The 18,691-nt window shown below is 36.3% G+C and overlaps 1 protein-coding gene across 2 annotated transcripts in view; it reads left to right on the top strand.

Moving 5' to 3' along the window:
- The window catches only part of GLRA3 (glycine receptor alpha 3), a 181,882-nt gene that overhangs the window by 26,614 nt on the left and 136,577 nt on the right, over positions 1-18,691 (top strand). For both annotated transcript variants that reach the window (XM_059926198.1, XM_059926199.1), the window contains exon 3: positions 16,733-16,800. In XM_059926198.1, the coding sequence (XP_059782181.1) occupies positions 16,733-16,800 (68 nt within the window). The remainder of the gene's footprint in view (positions 1-16,732; positions 16,801-18,691) is intronic.

Raw genomic sequence — 18,691 nt, 5'->3', positions numbered from 1 at the left:
TAACATACGGTATTTGTTTTTCTCTTTCTGACTTACTTCACTCTGTATGACAGATGATTAAACAAGATAAATTTTCAAATTGATTTCCCCCCAAATTCTAAAGCTTATTTCCAATAATCCTCCAAGCACTATATTGGTCAAAGATATGTCTTGAAAGAAGAAATATAGTCTCATGTTAATAGCTCTCAGAATTAGTCTTCTTTGGACCATACGACATTCCATTAGTTTGTGTACAACCTCATGATTTGATATTTTTATACATTATGAGATGATGATCGCAATGAGTTTAGGTACCATCTGTCACCATACAAAGTTGTTCCAACATTGTTGACTATTCCCTATGCTGTACATTACATCGCCGTTGACTTATTTATTTTACAGCTGGAAGTTCATACCTTTTAATCTCCTTCACCTATTTCGATCATCACCCTACCACCTTCCCCTCTATTCCCTTGTCTATTTTCTTTTTCTTTTAAGAAATGTGCCTACTGAATCAAATGAACTAATTTAAAGTGGGTATTATATATGCTTTCCCTTCCAATTTGTCAAAAACCAGGAATTAATACTGTGAGACTTTAGGGGCATGACTCAACAATGTGATATTCCACTAGTCTAAGTTTTTTGAAAAAATAAATGAGCAAAATTAAGTATATATTTAAAAAAAAGAATAGGAACAGAAATTTGCCAAACAGATGTGACAATATATTACAATAACTTAAATGATTTAGTATTCACTTCTTCATGGATTAAAAAAATTTTTTTCTTTTTGCTGTGCCACGCAGCATGCGGGGCCTTAGTTCCCCAACCAGGGATGGAACCCATGTCCCTGCAGTGGAAGCGCGGAGTCCTGACCACTGGACATGGATTAAAATCTTAATAAAAAAAAAAAAAACTAGAAAATACCTAGATAACTGATCAGACAATAGGAAAATATTTTTAAAATATAAAATTATTGAGAAAAACCTGTATGTTTGACCTTTCAGGAATTTATAAATTTCATAAGAGGAAAACAAAAAATCTTAGTAGAGACATTCTCAGACAATTTGCAGAAGATAAATAAGAATATTCAACCTAATTAACAATCAATGAAGTGCAAATTATAATAATAATGTGACAGCATTTTCACCTTTCAAATTATCAACACTTAACAATAATATTATTGATAATTATTTCAGTCTCAAACACATTATTATAAAATTTATTTCTGGAATACTGATTTTAAATTTGTGATTGTTTTCACAAGTACGTTTACATTAAAACAAAATTTATCTTCCAGACCATAGAGAAGAACAATTATTAAAAAACTATAAAATGACTTTATTAAAATGTAACTTTGTATTTGCTCTTTTATATACTGCTAACTTTGAAAAACTCTAGATGTAGACATTTTTCTTTAAACAAAATTATGATACTTATTTGTACTATTTTGTATCATTTCTCTAAAATAAGTACACCTTTTAAAAATCCTATTTGTTTGAGAGAAAACACTGCAGTACCAGGCATAAGCCACACAAACTACAGGAAGGTTGTGTTGCACATTGCTAGGCGGGTGCTATTTTGTATGTTTATCTGTTTGTTGTTTTATGATAATAGTAAAAATCGTGTACCTGAATTGGGCAAAAATTAAATTGTCCAAAAATATTAGGGATGAATAGCCTCAACAGACCTTCAGCACAGTTCTACTTCTTTGAGGCAAACACTCCAAAAGGAAAATTGGTTACTTCCAGTGAGCATCTGTTTAATCTCTTTGATGACTTTCCAGGCCTTTTACAAAGAAGGCGCTATGAAAGTTCTTTGCACTAACTAGACTGCTAAATGGATGCCTCCATTCTTGCATTCTTCCTCTTCTGTTTTTCTTTTCTGCCCAATAATTTCTCTTTTTTTTCCTGCAGGAATAATTATGTTTATTCATCTTGTTCACTCTCTTTAAGCCATTAGTTTTCTTGCATATGATGGAAATGCTTTGTAGTTGAGGAAGGGCTGAGTTGATTTGCCTGGGTGCTGATACATCTTTTGTCTGCTGTGTATGGAGAGAGATAGTTTTCTGCTGTTTCTCTCTCTGGGAAAGGAAATCTGACAGAGGTGGTAGTGCCCTGGGCACAGCTTTGCTTTAGGTGAGTGTTGAGTGGCGAGGCTTTGGTCTGGGGTTCTCCAAATACCAGAATAACGATGACTTTCGTTTTGAGGTACTGGCAGGAATCCTGTTTTCCCCAGTCTTTTTTTTTTTTGCAGAAAGTTAGAAGTTGAATAAATTCTGGGAATCTAATGTATAGCCTTGAGATTATAGTTAACAGTACTGTATTATAGACTTAAAAGTTCTCACCACAAAAAAGAAACAGTAATTATGTGACGATGGAGGTGTTAGCTAATGCTAAAGTCATCATCTTATTGCAGTATGCAAGTGTGTCAAATCAACACGTTGTACATCTTGAACTTACACAATGTTGTATGCCTTTTATATCTCAATAAAGCTGGAAAAAGAAAACATTTAAAAAGTCAGCACTGCTTACAGAATCATATTATTTCCAATCACCTTAATAAGCTATGTTTGCAAAACGAAAAAAAAAAAAGTTATGTGCATCCTTCAAACCCATGGAAACTCCAGGCCATACCGGCTCTAGGGGACTATGAATGGGGGAGCAGGGAGCTTCCTGAGACAGGCGTCCATGGCCTCCCCTGCTGCCCCATCTAACTCCCCACCTCCTTTCCTGTGGATGATGACCCTGAACTTTGTGCCTCTTAGCACTTAGCTTCCTTCTCCATGCAGTTCTAATCATCATTTATTTTAGACTTTTCTCTGTTTTGTCTGTCAGCCATTTTCTCCTGCCTTCTATATTTTATGTGATTAAACCAATTCTGACTTTCCTCTCATTCTCTTTGGTGTGATATATCTAGTCTCAGTTTTATTCAGTAATATAATTTTTATGCATTTGGAGAGAAGAAAACTATGCTCTATCCTCCATCTTGAAATAGAAGTTTCCAGGAATCATTTGAAACTGGAAACCAGTTTAACAGAAAAAAAGCAATGGAATAGAAAATAAAAGTACATCCATAGACAATAAAATATTATTTCACTAGACTATCTACCAGCTTTTTCTAGATTTTGTTTCTTTCCTTTGACCCTATTATTTAGGCCCTCAGTTGGTCTTTGATAACCTTAAAACTAATTTGGATTCAGGCAGAAAGTGCTCTGTCAGCAATCACCTGTTTGTGTATTCCTCCTATATATTTATTGCATTTTCGTTAGGTTTTTTCATTCTGTCTCCAATGACCATTCTCTTTATCTAGAAATAGCATTGTTTGCCTTAACTATGTCTCTGTGGTTTCTGTCTTTTCATCTGTAATATTCCTCTATATTAATCCTTTTCTCCCCCATCACAAATCCAATTTTCATACAGTCTCTTCTGCTATAACTCATTCTATCCCCAGAATGGAATGTGTACCTATTACTCATTTCTGCCCATATTTTTTTTCAGGGAAAGTGTTAGAATCTTCTTTATCCATTTTAATTATTCCTATCCATCCAGACACTACACTTCTTGAATAAAATTCACAGTTATTTTTTGAAAAAACTGTATTTTCTGTTTTCATTTTTATGTAATACAAGGTCATCTTAACAAGAAAAATCTCTTCAAAAATAAGCCTTTCTCGAAATTGAGTTATTTGTAGTGAGGTGGATGGACCTAGAGTCTGTCATACACAGTGAAGTAAGTCAGAAAGAGAAAAACAAATACCATATGCTAACACATATATATGGAATCTAAAATTTTACAAAATGATCATGAAGAACCTAGGGGCAAGATGGGAATAAAGATGCAGACCTACTAGAGACTGGACTTGAGGATACGGGGAGGGGGAAGGGTAAGCTGGGACAAAGTGAGAGAGTGGCATGGACATATATACACTACCAAACATAAAATAGATAGCTAGTGGGAAGCAGCCGCATAGCACAGGGAGATCAGCTCGGTGCTTTGTGACCACCTACAGGGGTAGGAGAGGGAGGGTGGGTGGGAGGAAGGGAGACGCAAGAGGGAAGAGATATGGGGACATATGTATATGTATAACTGATTCACTTTGTTATAAAGCAGAAACTAACACACCATTGTAAAGCAATTATACTCCAATAAAGATGTTAAAAAAAATAAAATAAAGTTGAAAACTTCAAAAAAAAAAAAATAAGGCTTTCTAAAACTGCAGATGAACACCTGAAATGTTCACAGATTTAAATTCTACACCCTATATTTTTAGATTTTGTTTGATTATTTTTTTTCTTTTTTTTAAAAACATCTTTACTGGAGTATAATTGCTTTACAATGTTGTGTTAGTTTCTGCTGTATAACAAAGTGAATCAGCTATATGTGTACATATAACCCCATATCCCCTCCCTCTTGCGCCTCCCTCCCCCACTCCCTATCCCATCCCTCTAGGTGGTCACAAAGCACCGAGCTGATCTCCCTGTGCTATGTGGCTGCTTCCCACTAGCTATCTATTTTACATTTGGTAGTGTGTATATGTCAATGCTACTCTCTCACTTCATCCTAGCTTACCCTTCCCCCTCCCCATGTCCTCAAGTCCATTCTCTATGTCTGCATCTTTATTCCTGTCCTGCCCCTAGGTTCATTACAACCTTTTTTTTTTTTTACATTCCATATATATGTGTTAGCATACAGCATTTGTTTTTCTCTTTCTGACTTACTTCACTCTGTATGACAGACTCTAAGTCCATCCACTTCACTACAAATAACTCAGTTTCGCTTCTTTTTATGGATGAATAATATTCCATTTTATATATGTGCCACATCTCCTTTATCCGTTCCTATGTCGATGGGCACTTAGGTTGCTTCCATGTCCTGGCTATTGAAAATAGTTCTGCAATGAACATTGTGGTATATGACTCTTTTTGAATTATGGTTTTCTCAGGGTATATGCCCAGTAGCGGGATTGCTGGGTCATATGGTAGTTCTATTTTTAGTTTTTTAAGGAACCTCCATACTGTTCTCCATAGTGGCTGTATCAATTTACATTCCCACCAACAGTGCAAGAGGGTTCCCTTTTCTTCAGACCGGTGTGAGGTGATACCTCATTGTAGTTTTGATTTGCATTCCTCTAATGATTAGTGATGTTGACCATCCTTTCATGTGTTTCTTGGCCATCTGTATATCTTCTTTGGAGAAATATCTATTTAGGTCTTCTGCCCATTTTTGGATTGGGTTGTTTGTTTTTTTGATATTGAGCTGCCTGAGCTGCATGTAAATTGTGGAGATTAATCCTTTGTCAGTTGCTTCACTTGCAAATATATTCTCCCAATCTGAGGGTTGTCTTTTCATCTTGTTTATGATTTCCTTTGCTGTGCAAGAGTTTTTAAGTTTCATTAGGTCCCATTTGTTTATTTTTGTTTTTATTTCCATTTCTTTAGGAGGTGGGTCAAAAAAGATCTTGCTATGATTTATGTCATAGAGTGTTCTGCCTATATTTTCCTCTAAGAGTTTTATAGTGTCTGGCCTTACATTTAGATCTTTAATCCATTTCGAGTTTATTTTTGTGTATGGTGTTAGGAAGTGTTCTAATTTCATTGTTTTACATATAGATGTCCAGTTTTACCCACCAATTATTGAAGAGGCTGTCTTTTCTCCATTGTATGCTCTTGCCTCCTTTATCAAAGATAAGGTGACCATATGTGCGTGGGTTTATCTCTGGGCTTTCTATCCTGTTCCATTCATCTATATTTCTGTTTTTGTGCCAGTACCATACTGTCTTGATTACTGTAGCTTTGTAGTATAGTCTGAAGTCCGGGAGCCTAATTCCTCCAGCTCCATTTTTCTTTCTCAAGATTGCTTTGGCTATTCCAGGTCTTTTGTGTTTCCAACAAATTGTGAAATTTTTTTTTTCCAGTTCTGTGAAAAATGCCATTGGTAGTTTGATAGGGATTGCACTGAATCTGTAGATTGCTTTAGGTAGTATAGTCATTTTCACAATGTTGATTCTTCCAATCCAAGAACATGGTATATCTTTCCATCTGTTTCTATCATCTTCAATTTCTTTCATTGTTGTCTTATAGTTTTCTGCATACAGGTCTTTTGTCTCCTTAGGTAGGTTTATTCCTGGGTATTTTATACTTTTTGTTGCAATGGTAAATGAGAGTGTTTCCTTAATTTCTCTTTCAGATTTTTCATCATTAGTGTATAGGAATGCAAGAATTTTCTGTGCATTAATTTTGTATCCTGTTACTTTACCAAATTCATTGATGAGCTCTAGTAGTTTTCTGGTAGCATCTTTAGGATTCTCTATGTATAGTATCATGTCATCTGCATACAGTGACAGTTTTACTTCTTTTGTGATTTGGATTCCTTTTATTTCTTTTTCTTCTCTGATTGCTGTGGCTAAAACTTCCAAAACTATTTTGAATAATAGTGGTGAGAGTGGGCAACCTTGTCTTGTTCCTGATCTCAGAGGAGATGGTTTCAGTTTTTCACCATTGAGAATGATGTTGGCTGTGGGTTTGTCATATATGACCTTTATTATGTTGAGGTATGTTCCCTCTGTGCCTACTTTCTGGAGAGTTTTTATAATGGATGTTGAATTGTGTCAAAAGCTTTTTCTGTATCTATTGAGATGATCATATGGTTTTTCTCCTTCAATTGGTTAATATGGTGTATCACATGATTGATTTGTGTATACTGAAGAATCCTTGCATTACTGGGATAAACCCACTTGATCATGGTGTATGATCCTTTTAATGTGCTGTTGGATTCCGTTTTCTAGTATTTTGTTGAGTAGTTTTGCATCTCTGTTCATCAGTGATATTGGCCTTGTTTTCTTTCTTTGTGACATCTTTGTCTGGTTTTGGTATCGGGGTGATGGTGGCCTCGTAGAGTGAGTTTGGGAGTGTTCCTCCCTCTGTTATATTTTGGAAGAGTTTGAGAAAGATAAGTGTTAGCTCTTCTCTAAACGTTTGATAGAATTCACCAGTGAAGCCCTCTGGTGCTGGGCTTTTGTTTGTTGGAAGATTTTTAATCACAGTTTCAATTTCAGTGCTTGTGATTGGTCTGTTTATATTTTCTGTTTCATCCTGGTTCAGTCGTAGAAGGTTGTGCTTTTCTAAGAATTTGTCCATTTCTTCCAGGTTGTCCATTTTATTGGCATATATTTGCTTGTGGTATTCTCTCATGATCGTTTGTATTTCTGCAGTGTCAGTTGTTACTTCTCCTTTTTCATTTCTAATTCTGTTGATTTGAGTCTTCTCCCTTTTTTTCTTGATGAGTCTGGCTAAGGGTTTATCAATTTTGTTTATCTTCTCAAGAACCAGCTTTTAGTTTTATTGATCTTTGCTATTGTTTCCTTCATTTTTCATTTATTTCTGATCTGATCTTTATGATTTCTTTCCTTCTGCTAACTTTGGGGTTTTTTTGTTCTTCTTTCTCTAATTGCTTTAGGTGTAAAGTTAGGTTGTTTATTTGAGATGTTTCTTGTTTCTTGAGGTAGGATTGTATTGCTATAATCTTCCCTCTTAGAACTGCTTTTGCTGCATCCTATAGGTTTTGGGTCATCGTGTTTTCATTGTCATTTGTTTCTAGGTATTTTTTGATTTCCTGTTTGATTTCTTCAGTGATCTCTTGGTTATTTAAGAGTGTATTGTTTAGCCTCTATGTGTTTCTATTTTTTACAGTTTTTTTTCCTGTAATTGTTATCTAGTCTCATAGCGTTGTGGTCAGAAAAGATATCTGATACGATTTCAATTTTCTTAAATTTACCAAGGCTTGATTTGTGATCCAAGATATAGTCTATCCTGGAGAATATTTCATGAGCACTTGAGAAGAAATTGTATTCTGTTGTTTTTGGATTGAATGTCCTATAAACATCAATTAAGTCCATCTTGTTTAATGTATCATTTAAAGCTTGTGTTTCCTTATTTATTTTCACTTTGGATGATCTGTCCATTGGTGAAAGTGGGGTTTTAAAGTCCCTTACTATGATTGTGTTACTGTCGATTTCCCCTTTTATGGCTGTTAGCATTTGCTTTATGTATTGAAGTGCTCCTATGTTGGGTGCATAAATATTTACAATTGTTATATCTTCCTCTTGGATTGATCCCTTGGTCATTCTGCAGGGACCGTCTTTGTCTCTTGTAATAGTCTTTATTTTAAAGTCTATTTTGTCTGATATGAGAATTGCTACTCCAGCTTTCTTTTGATTTCCATTTACATGGAATATCTTTTTCCATCCCCTCACTTTCAGTCTGTATGTGTCCCTAGGTCTGAAGTGGGTCTCTTGTAGACAGCATATATACGGGTCTTGTGTTTATATCCATTCAGCCAGTCTACGTCTTTTGGTTGGAGCATAATGCATTTACATTTAAGGTAATTATCAATTTGTATGTTCCTATTACCATTTTCTTAATTGTTTTGGGTTTGTTATTGTAGGTCTTTTCCTTCTCTCGTTTCCTGTCTAGAGAAGTTCCTTTAGCATTTGTTGTAAAGCTGGTTTGGTGATGCTGAATTCTCTTAACTTTTGCTTCTCTGGAAAGGTTTTAATTTCTCCATGGAATATGAATGAGATCCTTGCTGGGCAGGATAATCTTGGTTGTAGGCTTTTTCCTTTTATCACTTTAAATCTCTCCTGCCACTCCCTTCTGGCTTGCAGAGTTTCTGCTGAAAAATCAGCTGTTAACCTCATGGGGATTCCCTTGTATGTGATTTGTTGCTTTTCCCTTACTGCTTTTAATATTTTTTCTTTGTATTTAATTTTTGATAGTTTCATTAATATGTGTCTTGGGATGTTTCTTCTTGGATTTATCCGGTATGGGAGTCTCTGTGCTTCCTGGACTTGATTGACTATTTCCTTTCCCATATTAGGGAAGTTTTCAACTATAATCTCTTCAAATATTTTCTCAGTCACTTTCTTTTTCTCTTCTTCTTTTGGGACCCCTATAATTCGAATATTGGTGCATTTAATGTTGTTCCAGAGTTCTCTGAGACTGTCCTCAATTCTTTTCATTCTTTTTTCTTTATTCTGCTCCCTGGCAGTTATTTCCACCATTTTATCTTCCAGCTCACTTATCCGTTCTTCTGCCTCAGTTATTCTGCTATTGATTACTTCTAGAGTATTTTTAACTTCAGTTATTGTGTTGTTCATCACTGTTTGCACTTTAGTTCTTCTAGATCCTTGTTAAACGTTTCTTGTATTTTCTCTATTCTGTTTCTGAGATTTTGGATTATCTTTATTATCATTACTCTGAATTCTTTTTCAGGTAGGTTGCCTATTTTGTCTTCATTTATTTGGTCTTGTAGGTTTTTGCCTTGCTCCTTCGTCTGTAACATTTTTTTGTCATTTTTTTTTTTTTTTGATGGGTGGTGCTGTATTCCTGTCTTACTGGTTGTTTGGCCTGAGGCATCCAGCACTGGAGTTTGCAGGCAGTTGGATAAAGGTGGGTCTTGGTGCTGAGATTAGGCCCTCCAGGAGGCCTCACTCTGATTAATATTCCCTGGTGTCTGAGGTTCTCTGTTAGTCCAGTGGTTTGGACTCAGAGCTCCCACAACAGGAGCTCGGGCCTGACCTCCAGCCTGGCAACCAAGATCCCACAAGCTGCATGGTGTGGTACACCCACAAAAAAAAAAGAAAGAAAGAAAGAAAGAAAAAAAGGAGCAGTACAATATCAAAGAATAAAAAACAAAATAAAATTAGAAAGATAAAAAATATATTAGGAAAAACAGAAATATAATTGAAACAACTGTAACAAGGTAAAATAAAACCACAAGAGAAAAAACAAAGGGGGTTCGGGGGGAACAAGCCAAAAGGAGAGAACAATAAAGTATAAAGAACAAAATAAAATTAGAAAAATAAAAGATTTATTAGGATAAATAAAAATATAAATGAATCAATAAGAATGAATCAACAAGGTAAAACAGAGCCCCAATGTAAAAGAGGAAAAAAGAAAAAAAAAAAAAAGCCTTGCCTATGGGTGTGGAGTTTAGGTAGGGGGTGGAACTTAGGCAGTAGTGCAGGTTTAGGGTGGGGCGGCACCTAGGCGGGTTCGGGGGGTGATGTTTGAGTGTGGGGTGGGGCTTCTGCTTAGGACCTGCACGGAAGGGGAGAGGCAGCACATTGGAAGGAGAACCTCTGGAGTGTGGAGTTCTGGAGTTTGGAGGTGGGGCCCTGAGTGAGGGTGTGTGGGTGGGGTTTAGGCCCAGCGCGTTGGAGGGAGTCTCACAGGGGGTCTCCAAGTGTAGAGGTGGGGCCCTGGGTGGGGGTGTAGGGGCGGGGCTTGGGTTCTGCGCGGCAGGAGGGAGGCTCCGAGGGAAGAGGATTAGGCTTGGGGGTCCAAAAAGCTCCGGGTGCCTAAGTAGACAGGGAAAGCACTGGCCCCCATTCCCTTCTGTTCCTTCGCGCCCCTCTCTCCCATCTCCCATCTGTTCCTTCAGGCCCCTCTCTCCCATAGGGTCTCCTCCATCCCCACGGGACCCCTAACCAAGGGTGGGTCTTGCTGGGTGTAGAACTCCTCCCCTCCCCCAGCCGCCCCTCAGGAGTGCTGTTCCCGTAGGTCCAGCCTTTACTTTTGCTCCCCCTTCCCTCCCTCCCACTCCCTTAGGACCCACTCAGCTGGAGGGGGCCTCGGTGGGCAGAGGATCAGGCCTGGCATCTCAGCAGTTTCCTGAGGGCCCAAGCGGGCAGGGGAAACCTGGCCATGCTCCCTTTTGATCCTCTGTCCTCCCAATCGTCCCCCAATTTCCCCCTTCGGGCGTGGGATCCCTTCCCCTCCCCAGCCGCCCCTCAGGGCACCAGTCCCGTCCCGCCTCCACTTCTCCTCCCTCCTCACTCCCCCCACACCCCACGTCCTACCCAGTCGCTGGGGGTTCCTCGCGTCCCCTTAGGTGTCCGTGGTCCCCCACTGGTGCCTGGTAGGTGCCCTAGTTGTGCAGAGACGCGAATTCCACGTCCTCCTAGTCCGCCATCTCGACGCCGCCCCTGATTATTTTTTAATATATTCTCTCTATAGTACTTATTTCTCTTTTTTTATTTTAAAACATTCCCAAACTAACAGAAGGTTTGCAAGTATAGCACAAACTATTTTTTTCCCCAAACCACTTGAAAGTAAGTTGTTGACCTGATGCCCCAATACTTGGGTGTATCATGCCAATAAGAACATTCTCTTAGATAACCACAGTCTAATCATTGAAACAAGCAAATTAACATGGATATATTGCTACCATCTAATTTGCAGGCTCCCATTCAAATTTTATCAATTATCTAAATAATGGCTTCATAGCAGAAGAATCCGGTTTAGAATCATGCCTTGTGTTTTACGGGTCATTTCTCTTTGTCTCCTTCAGTCCGAACAGAGCCTCATTCTTCCTATGACTGGCATGATCTTGGCATTTAAAAAGATATTATTATTGCTTTATCTAACAGAATGTTCCTCAATTTGCATTAGTCTCATGTTTCCTCATGATTCAATTTAGGTAATGCATCTTGATAGGAATACCACAGAAGTGATGCTGTGTTCTAACTGCATCTTATTAGATTGTGGACGATGTTAATTTTTACCATGACTGATGACGTTCACTTTGATTAACTGGCTAAGTTGGTGTCTGCCAGAATGTATCTATATACATACACATATGAGCATAAGTATACATACACATACATGCATAAGTATACATACATATACACACATATGTATATACACACACACACACATATATATTCATTTACATCTATGTAGTTTAATTCTCTATCTACTGAAAACCATGAGTTCTTCCTGGTATCTCTACTACCATAGGTTTATTCTAGTTTCTGAGTCTCCATATTTTAACTCCTTCATTTGACAGTAAGGCTCCCGTTATCCTTAATATAATTACAGATTTGATCGATACGTAATGAATCTCCCTTGTCTGCCGCCACTCCCTCTCCTGCACAAATTCCTCAGGGTCCTGTTCAGACTCTCACTCCCCATGCAAGGCTGCCCCACTCAGGCTCCAACACCCCACGCTGTGAAATCCTTCCTCGCTGATGTCCTTCTCACCCTGCTCTAGTTGTCCACACTCCCCACAGCCATCCCCAGCGCGGAAGCCTATCTTGTACTGCCCGAGACAATGGCTTTTGGCTACATTTTCAAGAAGGAAAGGGAAGGGAAGGGGAAGAATAAATTGGATCCTATTTTTATGCCATAATTTTCAAACCTTTTTTCAAGTATCTAAAAAATAATCTAAAATATGGATTTACAGTAATCAAATATGCTTTTGTCAATTAAAAAATAAAAATAATATCTTTCCTCATGACCTGACTATATAAATATATATATTTATCTAAAATAAAAACAAATCACTAAACAGATTTTTTTGAAATTTAATGTTTTGATTACATTCTTATGTCTTTCAAAAGGGTGTGGCTTTAATGCAACATTACATTAAAATTTTTTTAGAGTCATTTTCATGAACACTTGGGTTATTTTTTGTCTCTTTGTTTATTTGCTCTAGATTTGCCTGGTGAACAATTTTTCCCCAACATGAGTAACAATAATGTAACTGCCAAGGCTTTGCATTGTACTTTGCCATTTTGCCTTTGTCCATCTCTGAGCTTAAAAGCCATGTTCTGTTTCTTTAAGAGGCATCTAAAAGAAGACATGCTGCTGAAAACATCTGCGACTACTGTCATTTGCTTTTCAGGCCAACGATGGCTAAGGCAGTGAACAATTTTAAAGCACAATTTGCCATATGGATGCTATAGCAGTTATTTGCTCTGTTGCTAAACATAGCAGTATATTAGATGGATATAACAGTTTTTTGCTTTGGCACAGAGAAGTACCAGATTGACCAATGACTGTGAAACAGGTGCTCTCTGTAATGGCAACAGAAGATTTACAATCCTCTCTGAGCTTCATATTCAAATTTTTGAATATATAATATATATTAATAGTGAGGGTAGAAAGACTACTCCAAGACTGCTCCCCTGATATGACATGGATCAGAAGCTTGAAGTGTAGAATATACTGCCTAATAAACTGTATCCACTTCATTCCTTGTACTCTGTCTCCACTGCCACTGTCCTTGGTCGGGGCCATTGTATTTCCCATCTAAACTGTTACAATAAATTCCTGTTTTCTCTATGTCTAAGCTTTTGCTATCCATTCAACCATTCACCATGTTGTGTTGGTTTACTACACTCTCATGAACAAGAATCTGTAAAGACTCCTTCATGTTCATGAAGTAAATTCCAAATACCTTGGGATTACATTGAAGAAATTCTATGATCTAGCCCAAGACTATCTTTAAAAACAGTAGACTTTATTTCCAAATTGCTTCATACCTTAGTATATTTTAAATTTTTTAAAAATAAAATAAATTCTATATATGTATATGTATTTATATATATATATATCATGTGAGTATATATCTTATATGTATATCTTTCAAGTGAGTACTCTATTTTTCAAATTTGAAATTAAAATTTGGTGCCTGAATCCATTCACCTTTCTTTACGCTGAAGAAGAGAATACATACAAATAAGTAGTAAAATGGAAACTAAATAGCACTTCTGTATGTCCTAATAACCAGGCGAGGAACACATCTGATGACTGATGGATTAGACAATAAAGCTTAGGGCAGGCTGACTTTCTGCCCTTAGGAAGAGTTTTCCGCACCGGATGGGAGGCATTGGAGAAGCAAGGGCTGGAGTCTGGCTCATACAGTGTGAGGCATCGTGTTCCCAGCTGCTAGGGAAAGCCTGAAGTAGCCCCCTCTCCTGGGACCATTGCTCTTCTACGGAAACATGTTATTTTAGGGAGAAAACAAATGCATCAGAGAAGTCCTCCTCCTAGCACAGTACTTCATACTGCTCCCTGTCAGCACCTTTCTGGAATCGTTAGGATGTGCTGTACAGCACCTGCTCCCAAGGGACCCTGAAATGCATCAGGACAGACATTACTAACTTCAGGTCACTGAAGCCTATGCTGAATTTCCACCTTCATCCTATTTTTCACCAATATTATCTGTAATTCTATGCATAATGATTAAATTTAGAAGATGAGACTAAAAAACAAAAACTCTTCCCCTTGCTGAATTTAAATAAGAAATTCATCCCCCCACTTTTATTTATTCCAATTTCAGCCAAAGAGATCACAGTCAGATGGAGCTGGCAGTTCTGTAGCAGCAGCTTCTTACAGGGCCGTGTTTCCCCAACATGGATGTACCTCTAGCTTCATTTTACTGGAAGATGAATTAACCCAATACTAAAACGTTTGCGTTTTCCCTCCTCCAATGGATTTGAGTCAATAAAGCATGACAGAATTTATCTCAAGGGAAAAGATATTCCCCAGATTCATGTTGGTGTTAACAGCAAAAGAAAATAGAATTTTAGAGTTCTCAAGAAGAAAGAGAATAGCCTAGAGAATATCAAAGATTGGCTTTTAGTTTTTTAAGATTCCAATCAGGCTGTTTATATATTTTAGAATTCACCACCTTAGACTTACATTAAGTAAAAAAAAAAAAAAAAAAATATATATATATATATATATATATACACACACACACACACACACACACACACACACACACACATATATATGTATCTTCTAACAGTTAATTGTGACTTCATACTTCTCTTATGGTGGGATAAAATAATCGTGGAGTACAATACCTGTGCTTTCTCTTCTGTTACGTGGTGACAAGACATTTCTATCATCCTACACATTTAAAAAAAATTGTTAATATTTAGAAATAACATTTTGAAAAATAAGTTTTTTAAAGTTAAAAAAGAAACCCTTTCTACTAGTAATAACTAATTATAGCACCTCCAGGATTCAGAACTTTTATGAGGTTTTCTTAAATGTCCATCCTTTATATTTCAAACAATGTAGCCTCTATATCTGTTTGAATGTTATGTTCTAGGCATCTCGACACAGTGGAATTTGGGCTTTTTCTAAGTACATAACATCCACCATGTTTTGTTAGCAGGTTGACCAAATTTATAATAGTCAACTCTCTTATTAAAATGAATAGCTTTGCATTTTTAATGTTCTAAGTCCTGACTCCCGTCTCTCATTTTCTCCATCTCTAATAAAACCCCAATTCACTTTAGTCCTATGGTATAATGGCCACAGCTCTTTCCTACTCTGAAATTTCTTATGTTGCACATCTGAATTATGTAGGGAGCTTTCAAAAATACCAGTGCCTTGCTTGCATGTCATACCAACTAAATTAGAAGGTAAGAATCATGTATCAATCTTTTTTAAAGATCACCAGACGATTTCAATGTACATAGAATTCATAGGCCTATGGATAGACTTTATTTTTAAATAATTTTTTTGTTTTTTTTTGCTGTACCTCACTCTGGCAAGATAAATGCTATGAGAAAATGAGTAGAAAAACAAAGATGAAACTTGTGCACCAGTAATTAAGTAAATGTAAATTAAAACCTTGAGTGATAAGCTATTTTAACTATTGAAGCCGTTTTTTAAAGAATGAAAATATTGGTACAAAGAGAACATGCCTTTTATCTTGACAAAGGATCAAGAATCAGAATGGCTTTGGACCTTTCAACAGCAATACTAGAAAATAGAAGCTAATGAGGAAATGTCTTTAAAATTCAGAAGAAAAAACAGTTTCCAGCCTAAAATTTGGTACCAAATCTAGGTGTTAATTAAGTGTGAGGGCATAAAAAAGAACATTTGTAAACAAGCAAGTTCTGAAAAGCTTCACATCCTTATGCACCATTTCTCAAAAAATTACTGAAGGACATGTTCCACTAAAATGAAGAAATGGGCCAAGAAAGAAGAAGGAATGGGGACCACGAAAAGAGGTCCCACAAAGGAGAAGGATGAGCATCTCCAGTAGGAGGGTTATGGGAAAGCATAAGATGACTGCTGTGCTCCAGGACAACAAATCTAGAATGGAGTAAGCCTGACGGAAGAGAAAGTTAATAGAGTATCTGATGAGTGTGATACGGAAACACAAGTTAGACATTTCAGAACTTGTGCATAAGTTAATGATACATACAGAGGAAACTATGTGAAATATATAAAACAATCATCGACCTCAGGAACATGTTCTGCAGGAAAGAGTGATCACAGTATATTATATGGTTAGTTAGAGGTAACATTTACCTTGTCATAATAAAGTAAAAAGTGAATAGTGATCTAACAATAGTGACAATGTAGCCATATTTGGGTAATGGGAGGACAGAAAAAAGGTGTAAGGTAGCAGGGTTGGGAATAAGGTGTGAAAGAAAGCGAAATCCTTACCTTCTGCTGTGGCTGTCAGAACATATGGCTAAAATGAAAACATCTAAAGGAGTAAAATAAACTTATTGTTCAGAGAAATCGAGGTAAACACCCAAAGAGTTGTTTAAATGAGTTAAAATGATCATCTCCAGGGAGGGATTAAATGGGGGTATAGGGGAAGGGGCTGCTGTCTTTTTTTGTAGCAAACCTTGTAAAATTAAGTGAATTATGTTCATGTAAAAACAAACAAAATAAGTTAGGCTTAGATATCAGCTTTTGTGTGTGATTTTATCTGACTAGCTTAGGCAGAGATTAACTGAGTTATTTTAACCCCTACCACACAATATTTCAGTGTTTTTTACTTGTATAGCTATCAAGTCTAATGACAAAGCTTGTAGCCAGATAATGAAATGCTTTGAATCCTTTATTTTTTTAAACTACAAATTAGAGGCATGGAGCTACTTGAAAATATTTTGTATCAGTATCTAAACAGCCTTTCTTTTTTAATCTCTTTTTCAGGCTCTCCAGTTAATGTCACATGCAACATATTCATAAACAGCTTTGGTTCGATCGCCGAGACAACCATGGTAGGTAGGCATGTTGACTTCGTAATGAATTTCACACTGGGGTAATTTGTAATCATGTTCATGGCAATTTTTCTGCTGGTGTTATGTAATTGAAAGCCAAAATTCGTATAGTGAGATTTTAAAAGATAAAATTAATAGTATAATTAAATTACAATCAACTGCAGGCAATGTTTCATTTAGAGATGGTAAGTGAAAACAAGATTGATTTTTCCCATTTCAGTAACTAAATAATAGATCTCAAATTAAAACTAAAACTTTACCTTATGAATTATTTATTTATTGTCAATGTTCTTTAATAAGCGGACATAAGCATAAGAGTAAATAACGTCACGTTTAATTATTTTGTATACTTATAAATGTGTTTATAACGTTAAGTATTCTGATTACCTTTCCAAATGAATATAATATTTGATCAAATACCATAAATATTTTGCAAATTGTGATATATGCTTTAATTTAACTAAACTCACTGAACTGAGACTTCATCACTGTGTAATTGAGAACATTTTACATAATCAAGCTATTAAAGCTAAAATATTATCATTTCCAAACCAAATGTATTCTGTTTTGAATTTTATAACTTTCTCTAAAGATCATGTTGTATCTTTTCTTTGCCTTATAGTTTTCATTGTACATTTTAGCTAAAATAAAATAGACACATGAACCACCGAATATCTGTAAGATTGTCTAGCTGGAACTTTTAATTAATTAATCAGTTAATTTTATTTTTTATTATTTTTGGGAACTTTTTTTAAAAATTGAAACTATTATTGTGGTTCTTAAATTACCTAGAATTATACTCCATTCCTAAATTTAGCAAGTATAATGTGCATTAATTTTCAAAGTTGATTTTAGCTAAAATAGGATATGAAAAGCTTAAAGATTTATTAGCTTCTAAAGCCATTATTAAGTAAGAGGATTATTCTTATTTTACATATATCAGAATGACTTGATAACTAATTTTCAAAGGAAAAATCTAATATGTAAATTATTATGTGGGACGCTGTGTAGATGTGTGTGTGTGTGTGTGTGTGTGTGTGTGTGTGTGTGTGTGTACAGAGGATCTTTCTCAACAGGAAGAGACTTTATTCAGGCACCACTTTTTTAAAATGCTGTTTTCCTCATGTATGCAATATTTAGTCATTTAGCAGCATCTCTGTGGTTCTATTCAAACTCAATATATTATAATTACAATAAAAGCCTCAGTGGAGAAGAACTGAACTCATTTTGGGGGCATTATATAGAATTATCTTCACTGCAGTATATAAATTAACACTAATGTGTGTACCTGTGTGTAAACACAGAGAAAATGACATGATTTGCTAGCGTAAGCACAGTGTGGTTCTGGTGCAATTTTGACCCTGAAGTCACTATAATCCTGTTTCAGAAGTTGACACATTCTGGATTCTGGTTGAATATCTGGTCCTGATTCTTTTTTTTTTAGGACCCTCATATGACTTTTATTTATTTATTCTGGTTCTGATTTATTCCCTGTATTTATACAGACCCAATTCAAATCATATTTATAGACAAAGGAATCTCTACTGGATTTTTTTCTACCTAGACCTCCCAAATTATATTTCTAGTCCTGACAACGTCCTCATTTTAACTGCTACTATACAACACTGTATCACTGTTGATAACACTGAACACTGTTGTAACACTGAAAACCTGGACATATGCTTATACTTTCTCTTTTGCAAGATCACTTCTGTGAAACAGTTTCAACAGCAATAGTTGGAAAGGTTTCTAGCCTGACTTGTCTTTGTGGGGTGGAGGAAGGGATTTGGAAAAAAGAGAAGACTTGGTGGGATTTCCTCATTAAAACCTCAAAGATTGTCATGTTCCTGAAGGTCGCTGCTTTTTATGACATAGTTCATCAGATTACCAC

The sequence above is a fragment of the Balaenoptera ricei genome, chromosome 6 (assembly GCF_028023285.1).
Source record: "Balaenoptera ricei isolate mBalRic1 chromosome 6, mBalRic1.hap2, whole genome shotgun sequence".
In the NCBI taxonomy this organism is placed as follows: domain Eukaryota; kingdom Metazoa; phylum Chordata; class Mammalia; order Artiodactyla; family Balaenopteridae; genus Balaenoptera; species Balaenoptera ricei.
The sequence above is the reverse complement of the archived record's forward strand: the minus strand, read 5'-3'. Positions and strand labels throughout refer to the sequence as shown.